The 17,641-nt window shown below is 46.5% G+C and overlaps 1 protein-coding gene across 2 annotated transcripts in view; it reads left to right on the top strand.

Moving 5' to 3' along the window:
• The window catches only part of TTLL4 (tubulin tyrosine ligase like 4), a 322,322-nt gene that overhangs the window by 188,824 nt on the left and 115,857 nt on the right, over positions 1-17,641 (top strand). For both annotated transcript variants that reach the window (XM_069227141.1, XM_069227142.1), the window contains exons 11-12: positions 1,865-1,993; positions 2,545-2,667. In XM_069227141.1, coding sequence (XP_069083242.1) covers positions 1,865-1,993; positions 2,545-2,667 — 252 coding nt within the window. The remainder of the gene's footprint in view (positions 1-1,864; positions 1,994-2,544; positions 2,668-17,641) is intronic.

Below are 17,641 nucleotides of genomic sequence, written 5' to 3'. Positions count from 1 at the left end.
GGCCACCATTGCTGCATGACAGTCAGCAATACAAGTAAAATAAGTGTTGGCAAAGCTAATATATCTGGTTGGACTTGTTTTATTCTGGATTTTGCAAAACGTTATTATTGGGGGAGCTGCTGACCCCTCACCAATACAATTTCTCAAAGCACAAATTGCCATTGAAGTCATTGGCACTGATTGGAACTACTTTGTATATGGATGTGCTCCTTTCGAAGAGCAGAAATCCATCACTCATAGTGAAGTCAGTATATGGCTGAAGTGTCCCTGACCCACTGTCCATGCAGGATGCTGCAGTGAGCTCAAGAAAATGTGACAAAACAGACCAATGAATGAAGGGCACTCACTGAAAACTCTTATAGATACTAATGTGATATGTTATCGAAACCAATAGGTCTTGCCTAGCATCAGACCAAAAAAAAAAAGGCTGAGGGTGATTGGGGAAATATACTGATCAGACAGTAGAATAATGCAAGATGTTGGCCATTGCCTGATGGATGCAAGCTAGAAGCAAAGTCTCCTGAAGAGGGCATGGATGGGTAATGGTCTATACCACCTTGACGTGTTATCTTCCAATGGACATAATGTAGTTCAAGCTTCAGACTGGGAGTGACAATCTGACCAACCGACGACAAATAGTAAGAATTGTTAATTGATCATCGCAGATTGCTCCTGTGATGTATTGAGTCCCACCCCCACTGAATACTCCTTAATCAAGTGACAACACATCAGAATTCTCTGATGAATGGCTCTCTGCATTTAGGAGTAATGAAATGTAAATTCAGTGATGTGGTATCCTGACTGTTTACATGGTTTGACTGAAAGAAAATAGTTTTGATGATCTTCAACCACACCAATTGTTGAGGGAAGATGGTGAGGTCATGAACAGAATTCGAGGCCAAAATGTGTGTGCCACCACGATCGCTTCCTCCTTCCTGTTCATCCCCAGTGTTTTGGGTGCATCAGCTGAGGACTGCTAGTTTAGGAAGTGCATTTTGGGCAACCTACTGGCTGTCCTTATGAATGAGGTCATATAACTTGTTTGACTGTGACCAAGATCAAGTTATAGGTAAAAGCTGCATGTGTACCTTCTAATGTTTTGATGACTAGTATAGCCAGAGAAAGAAGTTAAATTGTATTAGAACATTTCACCGATTTAGAGGCGGAATCTTTTACATAAAACAGGGAAATGTGGGGGAGAAACATTTGCATATTGAGACAGAAGGCATTTGAGAGCCCTGGCCACGCCAAAAGCTTCAATGGGCCTCTTTATTGGCCATTGTTAATTAAATCTGTCGCGATTCAAGTGATCTCACAGATCTTTCCTATTATAAGGAGTCATATTTTTTGGCATGGCAGCATATGATCCTCACAAATGCAAGATCCCATACTCTTTGCTAAGTTCCAGACCTATGCTTTTGTGTTATTAGGGGGTAGGCTCCAAGGGATTTGGGCAGCCATGCCGTTTTATTGTCCGATTCATTGAGTTGGTTTAAGCAGATTTTTGTAAGATGGACCTAATGTATTACAACATTCTTTACTACTCCAAGGATTTTATCATTCATGAATTTTATAGCATGAATAACCGCAACATCTGCTGTCTTGGATACCTGCTACTATAGGTATTCCAAGCCGTGACATGGTGTTCCCTGATGCAGAAAAAAAAAACTGGAAAATTGACTTCTTTTCAGTTCATTTTTTTGCTTTTCTTGTCAATGTGACCTATACAAAACCAGAACATACTCTTTCTATTCCAGAAATCTCAGAACGTAGGTTGGTATAAAACTGTCAGGTCACAGACTTAAAATGCACCTTCCACAGCTTAGACCTGTAGCATGTTAAAGTATTCTTTTTCTGTTCTCAGATACCTGCACAAACCTTACCTCATCAGCGGGAGCAAGTTTGATTTGCGGATTTACGTTTACGTCACATCATTCGATCCTCTCCGCGTGTACATGTTTACAGATGGACTGGTGCGATTCGCCAGCTGCAAGTAGGTTTTACAAGGGTTTGCTGCTGAAGCAGTGCCTGACCAATCTAACTTCCATGACATGCATTTGGCCATGTGTTGTTAAAGTTCAGTGGTCAATGGGCCACTATCGATGGGGGGCTTAATTTCGAAGGAGGCAATGGAATTTCTTTTTTAAAAGAGTTTGTGATCAGTTTACGAAATGAAAGGTTTCTTGTTTTCTCTTGGTTTTCCCATTGATATTTACCTCTGCTCTTTGCGACATTGAATACACAACAGGAGCTGCCTCCTCCAAACTGGAACAGCACTAAGGATTAGAGAAACGTTTTGCCTTCCACACTGACGCATCTCATGTATTCTGATACCACTTCTCCTACTCTGCAAGTTAATTGCACTTTAACTCTCAGATCTTAGGCATGCTACCGTTCTGTACCCTGGGAGTTATTCTTGTTGTCTGGGAACAAGATATGTCAGTATTATGAGTCTGTTGCAGTTTACATGAACTACAAATTGTTTGACCACATAGAGTGATAGATTTTGATTGATTTATCACGTTTACTCATCTTCTGTTGCAGATACTCCTCATCCATGAAGAGCCTGGGCAACAAATTTATGCACCTGACCAACTACAGTGTGAACAAGAAGAACAGCGAGTACAAATCCAATGCTGATGAGACTGCTTGCCAAGGTCACAAATGGTAAGCCTACATGCATGGCCTGGAACTTGTTTGTATAACTGTGTAAGGCAGCATGGACCAACAGGACAAGGCTACCTGCCCTTGCTCATGTCTTCTGCCAACTGCTTATGTAAATTATCTGCCTCCAGGGAGGTTCTGAAATAAAGTACACACATTGCAACAAGAGAAAAAATATTTCATGATTTAACGACGAAGTTTATAAGTGCATATATTTTTGTTTTGCTGTTGGCACAAGTCTTCTGAGACTCTTGAAAGTGAAGGTGCCATTGTCCTTTTTCTGGATTAGCATCTTTTTTTTTTTTTTTTTTTTTGGACAGTGGAATCGCTTATTGGAAATGCTCCTTATGTTTTATTTTGTTGTTGTTTATTGATAGCAAAGCTGTGCTTTAAGAGGGGAACACTCAGTTGTCTGCTTTCTGAGTGAGTGTTGCTGAAGCCCTATGAACCCAGGCTGTGTGATGGCCGACTGATGGAACCATGCTTTTAGCACAGCGGCACAGGCCTTCTGACCTCGACACCTGTGGAGGGTCTTCCTGTTGGATCTCAAGGATAAATAGCCCTCCAGTCTCCATAACTGGTAGTCTCAGTGCCTTTGTCTACTCTGAGACTTATATTATGGACGTACAGTGATATGAAAAACAAAGTGCACCCTCATAGGGTTTTATGGTTTTGCACATGGACAAATCGGTTCTTCAGAAATCCTAACAGTAGATAAATCTAACGTTGTGGCAATTAACAAACACAAATTACACTTTGTGCAGTTATCAAACACGCATTTTACTTTGTCATTTCATCTTTTTTGTTGAAGGTTCATTGATCAATTCTTTAACTTATCTTCAAACTTTTTATTTTAGTTACTGTCCTCTGTGCTTTTATTATTTAATTACCTTTTTATTGATTACATCCCACTGTTCTGTTAGTTCCCTCTTTTTGTCTATTAGGAACATTGGGAGGGCAGCCCTGCTGGATGTGTTTAGAAGCCTCTGGGCTCCAGGTTGGCATGGGCAGTCCCAGGTCTGTGTTCCACTATAAAGTCCATTCCCTGTAGGGAGATGGACCACCTCAACAGTTTTGGATTTTCACCTTTCATTTGCATCAGCCATCTGAGAGGTCTGTGGTCAGTCTGAACTAGGAAGTGAGTACCAAAGAGGTATGGTCTTAGCTTCTTCAGGGACCAAACCACAGCAAAGGCCTCCCTCTCAATGGCACTCCAATGCTGCTCCCTGGGGAGTAACCTCCTGCTAATGAAAGCAACAGGCTGGCCAAGGCCATCATCATTTGTTTGGGACAAAACTGCCCCTATCCCACGTTCAGAGGCATCTGTCTGCACAATGAACTGCTTGGAGTAATCTGGAGCTTTTAGAACTGGTGCTGTGCACATTGCTTGTTTCAGGGTGTCAAAGGCCTGTTGGCATTCCCCAGCACCAGTGTTCTTTCCCTAACCTGTACTTTTGATTCCACAATTGGCACACCCTGGCATCCAGGTAAGTCCCTTGTAACTGGTACCCCTGGTACCAAGGGCCCTGATGCCAGGGAAGGTCTCTAAGGGCTGCAGCATATCTTATGCCACCCTGGGGACCCCTCACTCAGCACAGACACACTGCTTACCAGCTTGTGTGTGCTGGTGAGAACAAAACGAGTAAGTCGACATGGCACTCCCCTCAGGGTGCCATACCAACCTCACACTGCCTATGCAGTATAGATAAGTCACCCCTCTAGTAGGCCTTACAGCCCTAAGGCAGGGTGCACTATACCATAGGTGAGGGCACCAGTGCATGAGTACTGTGCCCCTACAGTGTCTAAGCCAAACCTTAGACATTGTAAGTGCAGGGTAGCCATAAGAGTATATGGTCTGGGAGTCTGTTTTACACGAACTCCACAGCACCATAATGGCTACACTGAAAACTGGGAAGTTTGGTATCAAACTTCTCAGCACAATAAATGCACACTGATGCCAGTGTACATTTTATTGTAAAATACACCCCAGAGGGCACCTTAGAGGTGCCCCCTGAAACCTTAACGGACTATCTGTGTAGGCTGACTAGTTCCAGCAGCCTGCCACAACCGAGACATGTTGCTGGCCCCATGGGGAGAGTGCCTTTGTCACTCTGAGGCCAGTAACAAAGCCTGCACTGGGTGGAGATGCTAACACCTCTCCCAGGCAGGAGCTGTCACACCTGGCGGTGAGCCTTAAAGGCTCACCCCTTTGTGCCAGCACCGCAGGACACTCCAGCTAGTGGAGTTGCCCGCCCCCTCCGGCCACGGCCCCCACTTTTGGCGGCAAGGCCGGAGAAAATAATGAGAAAAACAAGGAGGAGTCACTGGCCAGTCAGGACAGCCCCTAAGGTGTCCTGAGCTGAAGTGACTCTAATTTTTAGAAATCCTCCATCTTGCAGATGGAGGATTCCCCAATAGGATTAGGGATGTGACCCCCTCCCCTTGGGAGGAGGCACAAAGAGGGTGTACCCACCCTCAGGGCTAGTAGCCATTGGCTACTAACCCCCAGACCTAAACACGCCCTTAAATTTAGTATTTAAGGGCTTCCCTGAACCTAAGAATTTAGATTCCTGCAACTTACCGAAGAAGAAGACTGCTGAGCTGAAAACCCCTGCAGAAGAAGAAAGAAGACACCAACTGCTTTGGCCCCAGTCCTACCGGCCTGTCTCCTGCCTTCTAAAGAACCCTGCTCCAGCGACGCTTTCTCCAGGACCAGCGACCTCTGAATCCTCAGAGGACTGCCCTACTTCCAAGAGACCAAGAAACTCCCGATGACAGCGGCACTGCTCCAAAAGAACTGTAACTTTGTTTCAAGTAGCAGAGTTAAAGACCCCTGCAACTCCCCGCAAGAAGCGTGAGACTTGCAACACTGCACCCGGCGACCCCGACTCGACTGGTGGAGAACCAACACTTCAGGGAGGACCCTCCGGCGACTCCGAGTCCGTGAGTAACCAAAGTTGTCCCCCCTGAGCCCCCACAGCGACGCCTGCAGAGGGAATCCCGAGGCTCCCCCTGACCGCGACTGCCTGAACTCCCTTTCCCGACGGCTGGAAAAGACCCTGCACCCGCAGCCCCCAGCACCTGACGGAACGGAACTCCTGTGCAGGAGTGACCCCCAGGAGGCCCTCTCCCTTGCCCAGGTGGTGGCTACCCCGAGGAGCCCTTCCCTTGCCTGCCTGCGACGCTGAAGAGATCCCTTGATCTCTCATTGATTTACATTGCAAACCCGACGCTTGTTTCTACACTGCACCCGGCTGCCCCAGTGCCGCTGAGGGTGTACTTTTTGTGTGAACTCGTGTCCCCCCCCGGTGCCCTACAAAACCCCCCTGGTCTGCCCTCCGAAGACGCGGGTACCTACCTGCAGGCAGACCGGAACCGGGGCACCCCCTTCTCTCCATTGCAGCCTATGCGTTTTGGGCACCTCTTTGACCTCTGCACCTGACCGGCCCTGAGCTGCTGGTGTGGTGACTTTGGGGTTGCTCTGAACCCCCAACGGTGGGCTACCTTGGACCAAAAACTGAAACCTGTAAGTGACTTACTTACCTGTGAAAACTAACAAAAACTTACCTCCCCCAGGAACTGTGAAAATTGCACTAAGTGTCCACTTTTAAAACAGCTTATTGTGTTTTATGTGAAAAGTATACATGCTAATGAAATGATTCAAAGTTCCTAAAGTACTTACCTGCAATACCTTTCGAATGAGATATTACATTGGGCCCAGAGCCTCTTCACAAAACAATTCTGGGTACAAGGGTAAAAACTTTGATCCCAAAAAGGCCTGGTGTCGTAGCTGTAGTCAGTCTGGACACCAAACTGGAGACAAGGCCTGTCCCAAGAAAGATACCACTTCTAACTCCACTCCAGCTAAAACTGGAATGGCCAGTCTCCAAGTGGGATCAACAGTGTGCCCAGAGCAAATCAGGTGTCACACTGAAGCTACATTAGTCTCTGAGGGTGGGGTGGATTTAGCCACACTGGCTGCCTGGCCCCCTAACATGCAAAAATACAGGCAGCAGCTCTAAATTACTGGGACAAGTGTAGAGGGCCTGAGGGATACAGGTGCCAGTGTCACTATGGTGACAGAGAAACTGGTTTCCCCTGGCCAATACCTGGCTGGACAAACTTATCCAGTCACCAACGCTGACAATCAGACTAAAGTACATCCCATGGCAATGATAACTTTAGAATGGGGAGGGGTCAATGGCCTGAAACAGGTGGTGGTCTCCTCAAATATCCCAGTAGACTGTTTGCTTAGAAGTGACCTGGAGTCCTCAGCATGGGCTGAGGTAGAACTGAAAACCCATGCAGCCATGCTGGGTATCCCTGAACTGGTGTGTGTCAAGACTAGGGCACAGTGCAAGGCACAGGGTGAAAAAGTAGAGCTGGAGTCTGGAAGAAAGGCCCAGCCTACCAAGAGGAAAGGAAAGTCAGCTGGGAAACCAGCTGCAACACAGCAAGAAAAAGAGAACCTCTCTTCTCAGGAAGAAGTTCTGCCCTCTGAGGGAACTGAGCCTATGGAGCTGGAACCTTATCAGGTTGAGCTCTTGGGCCCAGGGGGACCCTCAAGGGAAGAGCTGTGTAAGGGGCAAGAAACCTGCCCCTCTCTTGAAGGCCTTAGGCAGCAAGCTGCTGAAGAGTCCAAAGGCAAGAAGAATGGAACACATAGGGTCTATTGGGAAGATGGACTCCTGTACACTGAGGCAAGAGATCCCAAACCTGGTGCCACTAGGAGAGTGGTAGTGCCTCAGGGTTTCAGAGAGTTCATTCTGACCTAAGCCCATGATATTCCCCTTGCTGGGCATTTGGGACAAACCAAGACGTGGGAGAGGTTAGTCAACCACTTCTACTGGCCCAACATGTCCCAGAAGGTTAAGGAGTTTTGCCTCTCCTGCCCCACCTGTCAAGCCAGTGGTAAGACAGGTGGGCATCCAAAGGCCCCCCTCATTCCACTTCCAGTGGTGGGGGTCCCCTTTAAAAGAGTGGGTGTGGACATAGTTGGTCCACTAGAACCTCCCACAGCCTCAGGAAATATGTACATCCTAGTAGTAGTGGATCATGCTACTAGGTATCCTGAAGCTATTCCCCTTAGGTCGACTACTGCCCCTGCAGTAGCCAAGGCCCTCATTGGTATCTTTACCAGAGTGGGCTTCCCTAAGGAGGTGGTGTCTGACAGAGGTACCAACTTCATGTCAGCATACCTAAAACACATGTGGAATGAGTGTGGGGTGACTTATAAATTCACTACACCATATCATCCACAAACTAATGGCCTTGTTGAGAGATTCAACAAGACATTAAAGGGCATGATCATGGGGCTCCCAGAAAAACTCAAAAGGAGATGGGATGTCCTCCTGCCATGTCTGCTTTTCGCTTACAGAGAGGTGCCTCAGAAGGGAGTAGGATTCTCACCCTTTGAACTTCTGTTTGGCCACCCTGTAAGGGGACCACTTGCTCTTGTTAAAGATGGCTGGGAGAGACCTCTTCATGAGCCTAAACAAGACATAGTGGAGTATGTACTTGGCCTTCGATCAAGGATGGCAGAGTACATGGAAAAGGCAAGTAAAAACCTTGAGGCCAGCCAACAACTCCAGAAGTTGTGGTATGACCAAAAGGCTGCACTGGTTGAATTTCAACCAGGGCAGAAAGTCTGGGTTCTGGAGCCTGTGGCTCCCAGGGCACTCCAGGACAAATGGAGTGACCCTTACCCAGTACTAGAAAGGAAGAGTCAGGTCACCTACCTGGTGGACCTGGGCACAAGCAGGAGCCCCAAGAGGGTGATCCATGTGAACCGCCTTAAGCTCTTCCATGACAGGGCTGACGTAAATCTGTTGATGGTAACAGATGAGGACCAGGAAGCTGAGAGTGAACCTCTCCCTGATCTCCTCTCATTAGACCCTAAAGATGGCTCAGTGGATGGAGTTATCTACTCAGACACCCTCTCTAGCCAACAGCAGTCTGACTGTAGGAAGGTCCTGCAGCAGTTTGCTGAACTCTTTTCCCTAACCCCCGGTCAGACACACCTGTGTACCCATGATGTGGACACAGGAGACAGCATGCCTGTCAAAAACAAAATATTTAGACAGTCTGACCAAGTTAAGGAAAGCATCAAGGTGGAAGTCCACAAGATGCTGGAATTGGGAGTAATTGAGTACTCTGACAGCCCCTGGGCTAGCCCAGTGGTCTTAGTCCCCAAACCTCACACCAAAGAAGGAAAGAGAGAGATGAGGTTTTGGGTGGACTACAGAGGTCTCAACTCTGTCACCAAGACAGATGCTCATCCCATTCCTAGAGCTGATGAGCTAATGGACAAATTAGGGGCTGCCAAATTCTTAAGTACCTTTGACTAAACGCAGGGTACTGGCAAATCAGAATGGCCCCTGGAGCAAAAGAAAAGACAGCATTCTCCACACCTGATGGGCATTATCAGTTCACTGTTATGCCCTTTTGTTTAAAGAATGCCCCTGCCACCTTCCAAAGGTTGGTGAATCAAGTCCTTGCTGGGTTGGAATCCTTTAGTGCAGCTTATCTTGACGATATTGCTGTCTTCAGCTCCACCTGGCAGGATCACCTGGTCCACCTGAAGAAGGTTTTGAAGGCCCTGCAATCTGCAGGCCTCTCTATCAAGGCATCCAAATGCCAGATAGGGCAGGGAACTGTGGTTTACTTGGGACACCTTGTAGGTGGAGGCCAAGTTCAGCCACTCCAGCCTAAGATCCAGACTATTCTGGACTGGGCAGCTCCAAAAACCCAGACTCAAGTCAGGGCATTCCTTGGCTTGACTGGGTACTACAGGAGGTTTGTGAAGGGATATGGATCCATTGTGACAGCCCTCACAGAACTCACCTCCAAGAAAATGCCCAAGAAAGTAAACTGGACTGTAGAATGCCAACAGGCCTTTGACACCCTGAAACAAGCTATGTGCACAGCACCAGTTCTAAAAGCTTCAGATTACTCCAAGCAGTTCATTGTGCAGACAGATGCCTCTGAACATGGGATAGGGGCAGTTTTGTCCCAAACAAATGATGATGGCCTTGACCAGCCTGTTGCTTTCATTAGCAGGAGGTTACTCCCCAGGGAGCAGCGTTGGAGTGCCATTGAGAGGGAGGCCTTTGCTGTGGTTTGGTCCCTGAAGAAGCTGAGACCATACCTCTTTGGTACTCACTTCCTAGTTCAGACTGACCACAGACCTCTCAGATGGCTGATGCAAATGAAAGGTGAAAATCCAAAACTGTTGAGGTGGTCCATCTCCCTACAGGGAATGGACTTTATAGTGGAACACAGACCTGGGACTGCCCATGCCAATGCAGATGGCCTTTCCAGGTTCTTCCACTTAGAAAATGAAGACTCTCTTGGGAAAGGTTAGTCTCATCCTCTTTCGTTTGGGGGGGGGGGGTTGTGTAAGGAAATGCCTCCTTGGCATGGTTACCCCCTGACTTTTTGCCTCTGCTGATGCTATGTTTTGAATTGAAAGTGTGCTGAGGCCTGCTAACCAGGCCCCAGCACCAGTGTTCTTTCCCTAACCTGTACTTTTGATTCCACAATTGGCACACCCTGGCATCCAGGTAAGTCCCTTGTAACTGGTACCCCTGGTACCAAGGGCCCTGATGCCAGGGAAGGTCTCTAAGGGCTGCAGCATATCTTATGCCACCCTGGGGACCCCTCACTCAGCACAGACACACTGCTTACCAGCTTGTGTGTGCTGGTGAGAACAAAACGAGTAAGTCGACATGGCACTCCCCTCAGGTGCCATGCCAACCTCACACTGCCTATGCAGTATAGATAAGTCACCCCTCTAGTAGGCCTTACAGCCCTAAGGCAGGGTGCACTATACCATAGGTGAGGGCACCAGTACATGAGTACTGTGCCCCTACAGTGTCTAAGCCAAACCTAAGACATTGTAAGTGCAGGGTAGCCATAAGAGTATATGGTCTGGGAGTCTGTTTTACACGAACTCCACAGCACCATAATGGCTACACTGAAAACTGGGAAGTTTGGTATCAAACTTCTCAGCACAATAAATGCACACTGATGCCAGTGTACATTTTATTGTAAAATACACCCCAGAGGGCACCTTAGAGGTGCCCCCTGAAACCTTAACGGACTATCTGTGTAGGCTGACTAGTTCCAGCAGCCTGCCACAACCGAGACATGTTGCTGGCCCCATGGGGAGAGTGCCTTTGTCACTCTGAGGCCAGTAACAAAGCCTGCACTGGGTGGAGATGCTAACACCTCCCCCAGGTAGGAGCTGTCACACCTGGCGGTGAGCCTCAAAGGCTCACCCCTTTGTGCCAGCACCGCAGGACACTCCAGCTAGTGGAGTTGCCCTCCCCCTCCGGCCACGGCCCCCACTTTTGGCGGCAAGGCCGGAGAAAATAATGAGAAAAACAAGGAGTCGTCACTGGCCTGTCAGGACAGCCCCTAAGGTGTCCTGAGCTGAAGTGACTCTAACTTTTAGAAATCCTCCATCTTGCAGATGGAGGATTCCCCAACAGGATTAGGGATGTGACCCCCTCCCCTTGGGAGGAGGCACAAAGAGGGTGTACCCACCCTCAGGGCTAGTAGCCATTGGCTACTAACCCCCCAGACCTAAACACGCCCTTAAATTTAGTATTTAAGGGCTTCCCTGAACCTAAGAATTTAGATTCCTGCAACTTACCGAAGAAGAAGACTGCTGAGCTGAAAACCCCTGCAGAAGAAGAAAGAAGACACCAACTGCTTTGGCCCCAGTCCTACCGGCCTGTCTCCTGCCTTCTAAAGAACCCTGCTCCAGCGACGCTTTCTCCAGGACCAGCGACCTCTGAATCCTCAGAGGACTGCCCTACTTCCAAGAGACCAAGAAACTCCCGAGGACAGCGGCACTGCTACTAAAGAACTGCAACTTTGTTTCAAGTAGCAGAGTTAAAGACCCCTGCAACTCCCCGCAAGAAGCGTGAGACTTGCAACACTGCACCCGGCGACCCCGACTCGACTGGTGGAGAACCAACACTTCAGGGAGGACCCTCCGGCGACTCAGAGTCCGTGAGTAACCAAAGTTGTCCCCCCCGAGCCCCCACAGCAACGCCTGCAGAGGGAATCCCGAGGCTCCCCCTGACCGCGACTGCCTGAACTCCCTTTCCCGACGGCTGGCAAAGACCCTGCACCCGCAGCCCCCAGCACCTGACGGAACGGAACTCCTGTGCAGGAGTGACCCCCAGGAGGCCCTCTCCCTTGCCCAGATGGTGGCTACCCCGAGGAGCCCCCCCCCTTGCCTGCCTGCGACGCTGAAGAGATCCCTTGATCTCTCATTGATTTACATTGCAAACCCAATGCTTGTTTCTACACTGCACCCGGCCGCCCCAGTGCCGCTGAGGGTGTACTTTTTTGTGTGAACTCGTGTCCCCCCCGGTGCCCTACAAAACCCCCCTGGTCTGCCCTCCGAAGATGCGGGTACCTACCTGCAGGCAGACCGGAACCGGGGCACCCCCTTCTCTCCATTGCAGCCTATGCGTTTTGGGCACCTCTTTGACCTCTGCACCTGACCGGCCCTGAGCTGCTGGTGTGGTGACTTTGGGGTTGCTCTGAACCCCCAACGGTGGGCTACCTTGGACCAAAAACTGAAACCTGTAAGTGACTTACTTACCTGTGAAAACGAACAAAAACTTACCTCCCCAGGAACTGTGAAAAGTGTCCACTTTTAAAACAGCTTATTGTGTTTTATGTGAAAAGTATACATGCTAATGAAATGATTCAAAGTTCCTAAAGTACTTACCTGCAATACCTTTCAAATGAGATATTACATGTAAAATTTGAACCTGTGGTTCTTAAAATAAACTAAGAAAATATATTTTTCTATAACAAAACCTATTGGCTGGAATTGTCTCTGAGTGTGTGTTCCTCATTTATTGCCTGTGTGTATGTACAACAAATGCTTAACACTACTCCTTTGATAAGCCTGCTGCTCGACCACACTACCACAAAATAGAGCATTAGTATTATCTCTTTTTGCCACTATCTTACCTCTAAGGGGAACCCTTGGACTCTGTGCATGCTATTCCTTACTTTGAAATAGCACATACAGAGCCAACTTCCTACACCTGGCCCTCGATGAAACCTCAATATTATTGCTACCTATCTCTTAGACTTGTCTTTTGAGCCATTACACTCTTGCCCACGTATTTCTTCTTGTGGAAAGGAGCATTTATCATTGCAGTCACTTAATTACATAGAATCGGTGAACTGAGAGTCATAACTGTGGAGGAAGGAGGCTTTTATTCAAGTGCACTGAGATGCGTAGGACAAACCTTGCTTTGCATCCAAGGTACTCTTATTTCATGTCAATCAAACCATTGACCTACCAGTTTTTTCCCCACAATTTCATTCTGCTGTAAATACTCTAGACGAGAGTCCTCGTGTACTACATTGTCTGATTAAATCCCTTTTAAAGACAAAGCAACTGTTTGTATCTGCTGGCAAGCCTGACGCCAGGCCAACACACACTACAATCTGTACCTGGAGCACATTCCACTCACAAAACTGGAAAACAGGAGCCATAATGATTTTTCTCAACAACAGCCCTGATAATAGATGTTAGTAATGCTGCAAAGAGTGTTATCTTCTCATTCTCCAAAAACTATTATTTGGACATTCATGTCTGATGAGGAACAAGTAGGGAAAGCTTAGCCTTAAAACATTGTTCCCTGCGTCTTCCTCTACAACTTGCAAGCCTTTGCTTTAGAGAGAAGAGCACTGCTTTGCAGTCAGTGCAAAGCATTTCATCTACATCAGCACATGCTGTTAACAGAAAACGTTACTTCACTATAACAATCAGTTTGCAGCTTGCAGTGCTGCAGATTTAAATGCTGTCACCCCAGTGTATGTCAGCTCATCGTATGAAGTTTGGTCTTATAACTACCTTTCACACTGTTAAAGGTTGGTAATGTTTTCCTTAATTACTTGCCATGCTGTTTTTTCTTTCATTTAGTTTTCATCTGATGTACCTGTTCTATAGGATTGGCTTCTTTCTACTTCCATGCTTCGTACATGGGCCTCTTCTCACATATCTGTTTGCCGTTTTTGTAAACTTTTTAAATCTCTATGGTTTTTAAGAGTTTAGTTTAGTAGGCAGTAGAACGGAATTCTTCTGTTACTCCTAATCGTAGAACGAAACCTATTTTTAAGGAAGTCAAAGCGCGTTACCAACTATTGCAAAGTCATCTACATATTCTTGTTTACGGTATCATACAACCTTAAGTCAGTGTTGGTTGAGGGCCAAAAGGCTGATTTGAACGTTTGATTATACGCTAAAATGCTTGAGGCGATGGGTTAGCTACTAATATCACTTTCATATCCTCATCTACTAACTTCATCAGTAGGTCTTCTGCTTCTTCAGCTAGGTCTTTTACTTGTTGCTTATAAGCACTTTTCAGATTGTATCCCCATTTTTTTCCATCAGGGTCCTAGTGTTGAGATGTTCTCTGCTCTGATGCAGCGTTTGAATGCACCACCACCACCTTCCCAACTTTACTAAGTTACTTTTTCTCACGTTCCTATTTATTCTTAGTTTCCTGGCATTATTCTTTTCAAGCACATGAATAACTTGTCATCTTGATGTGGCCAAATCTCAGATTATTTTGAATAATCCATGCATAGCTTAAATTCCTATTCTTTTCACTTTCCATTCACTGTATATGACTCTTGCATCATAAATTGTAAGTCCTGATGGCCTGTAAAGCATAGCTTATAGAAATCCGTCATCGATTGTGGCAGGTTTAGCACTCCTTAATCAGACTCTCATTGTCTAGATCTGGGTAAGGCTATTCATAATATTTCTTTTTTTTGTACTCCGTACCTTGAGCTTAGGTGTAGCATAGTTAGCAATGTTTCCCCGTTGTTGTTTTTCCTGTCAGTCTTACCAAAGTAGTTTGTCCTCTGTGGTTGTTGCTTTTGGTAGTATTCAGTTCTGTTAGTTCTCTGTTGAAACATTTACTGATTGCTTTAATTTCTGTTGAGTTGTGTAGTTTTGTCTTAGTTTGGACTCTTGCTCTGGGCAAGACTGCTGGTTAAAGCATGACAGTACTTTTGTCTGCAGGCGACTATGCCTATCCTACAACAAATTGCAACTGTTGTCCCAACCTGACCGGCTCACTAGCAGCACCTAACCAGAAACACCATAGTAAAAGGTGATTTGTGGCAGCCTTTACGCATGGACTCAAGAATAAGACATCTCAGGAAGTGTCGTGGTTAAACGGAGGTTACCCCCTTTCTCACAGATATATTATGTCTCATACAAACACAGGCAGTGACAAAGATGCAGTAAAGTTTCAATAATATTTATTTAACACAACTGCAATTTGTGATAAGTTGCATGGGCTGCAATGATTAGGATAATGAATAATGCAAGAAACAGAACTGTGAAGATGAGTCATTATTACAAAGATCCCTACCATCTTGCAATGCATGTAAAAGACATACGAGGTGTAATATGCCCTGATACCCTAATGCTATAGGCCTAACCTCCTACCTAAAGGAGAGCTGGGTTTGCTAAACCTAATCTGCCAATGTCATGTCCATGAGAGGAGCCCCCAACCCTCGTTACCTTGGAATGAGGTCTTTCGGGACACGAAGACTGGGTCAGCGTCAAGACGACGTGGAGCATCGATATCAGCGATGGTGGCGATGCCCTCTGGTCGGAATCCCTCTGATTATCTGTCTAAAGTGCGATGTATTTATACAGATCTACCGGGACCCTTGACGTAGGTGTGTTCCCAGACAATAGAAGATCAAGGTCGTGGTTTTTCCATTGTCTCTGTCAGTAAGACGTTCTTACCCAATGGTCCTCAGGGCAGTTTCAGCCCCTCTCCAGGTGTGAAACATGACTGGAAGTCCATCCCAAGGTTATGGATTTCCAGCTAAGTAGTAAATCAGGAGGACAACATAGCTTCCAGGATTTTGACAGCAGTTGGCAGGCCAGGAATTGGTCTGAAGCTTTCTTGTTTGCATCAGCACTGGCCTTCCTACACAGGGGTGCAATAATCGCATGTTTGACATTATTGGGTACAACTCCTGACAAAAAGGAAGCAGCGATGAATCATTGATGTTTGGCAGTAAGGCAGATTGACCAAGTTGTTTGGTTTTTGCGTTACTGAGGGTCAGAGAAGCTTTAGGCTGGTTTTAGTCTGCTGGTGTTTCTGAAGGGCCTGAAAGTGATGGGGAGCATCTTTGCTATTGTGGGAGGTGGAATTTTCATGTTGATTAATTAAGATGCTGGAGGTGAGATGATTAGACCATATTTGCAGGTGCTGTTTCAGAAATGTCAGTAAAAATAAAAGTGTGTCCAGCTATATCCACTGGACCATTCAGCACTTTTAGGAAGCAGAGGGCCATGCATGCTCTTGAGGAAGCCCTTCAGATTTTGAGTCTGGCCTGTCACTCCACAGTTCAGTCTCCAGTGATATCAGTTTAGTTTGCGATAGGCAGCACATGGAATCCCTTCCTCCAGGAAAATTGTATTATGACCACAGAACCGTGGTGAAAGAGCTGTTGTGTTTGATGGAACAGCAGGCAGCTATCCATTCTATGGAAGCGGTATCAGGGATGTCTGTGTAAAGCAGATCGACAGAATAGAATAACTTAATGTCTCCTTGCTAGCCGATTGGAAGGAAGTTATTGAGACCGGACGTAGAGTTATCTTGAAACCATGTCTCAGTAGTTCAAATCTTTTTGGCTAGCACACGATTACTAATCTCTGGGGGTTTGCTCATACCAGTTTGAGCCTCTACTGTTGCTCTTCAGGGTAGTCACTATAAGTATGGGGTCTACGACTTCCCAGTACTGTGGGTTAGATGAATTGTTAGTCTCGAAATGGCATGTGGTAGGTAGTCTGCAGGTCGAGGTTTGCATCTAGTCCTGCAGTTCATTCCATGTTTACAATTTGGAATATGTTTCAATGGTTGTTGCCTGAGTGCAACTGTCCAACATTAGAGAAGTCAGAAAGCCAAACATACGGCAGGAAGGCAATTCTAGACTTTGTTTCTTCTTACTGCAGTATTTCAAGATACACAAGTCCTTTGAAGGCAGAAGTCTAATTTTCAGCAAAAGTGCAGCTTACAGATATTAAGCGAAATTTTTATAAGTGCACCATATACACTCGGGGACGACTTCTGGCTGAAACCATAGAGTTGACATCAGACCTAGACAATGGAAACTATTAACAAAACATAAGATGACATTGCATTCTGAGAATTACCATGGTATAGACCAGCTGTTGGAAGACCCAGAGGAACCCCTTTCAAGAACATGGGGATGGGAGGTAAGGGGTGGTTCCAGGGGAGCGAAGAATAGAAGAGTGTGGGTGGGAGCAGATAGGCCAGATCAGGCACACATAATGAGTCATGTATGGCATGCTCAATACCTTGAAATAAACTTATTGCAGGACCAGGAGCCAATGCCATGCATAGTGTGGTCCCCTCCAGGTATCTGGTCAAACTTGCAACGTTGGACTGGTATTTATTGACCCTCTGTGGGGATGATTATTAGTCCAAGGGACAAGCATCAGCATAGTCATACCTTGATAGAAAGCCTGCACTGACCAATGAAGTTTGCAAATGCTACGGGAAGGAAAAGTGTTTTTCTTAAAAGCCATAGGTGATGAAAAGATGATTATGCCACAGTGTTGACCTTATCTTTCATTGATCAACGTGAAAGCTAAGATTCCTTTCCTTCAGGGAGAGGATCCTAACTTGCTAGGCTAGAGGCTCTGTTTCCACAAGTTGTCATGGTCAAAGATGAAAATGTAGCTTCTGTTGGGCGTTGTGCTTCAGCAAGCTCCACTAACCCATGTCTGAAAGACAAGAAGACTGGACTGTAGAATTTGCAGAGTTTCAGACTGAGAACAATTGAAGCTTGCAATTAGATGAGTGCCATCTGTGTAAGAAGCAGTCTCTGTTTGAGAGATCTTATGGTGGGTACACATGGGGGAATATAATGTGTCAAAGGACGG

This window comes from Pleurodeles waltl, chromosome 3_2, assembly GCF_031143425.1.
Source record: "Pleurodeles waltl isolate 20211129_DDA chromosome 3_2, aPleWal1.hap1.20221129, whole genome shotgun sequence".
NCBI classification, from domain to species: Eukaryota; Metazoa; Chordata; class Amphibia; order Caudata; family Salamandridae; genus Pleurodeles; species Pleurodeles waltl.
Note: the sequence above shows the minus strand (reverse complement) of the source record. Positions and strands in the feature narration are given on the sequence as shown.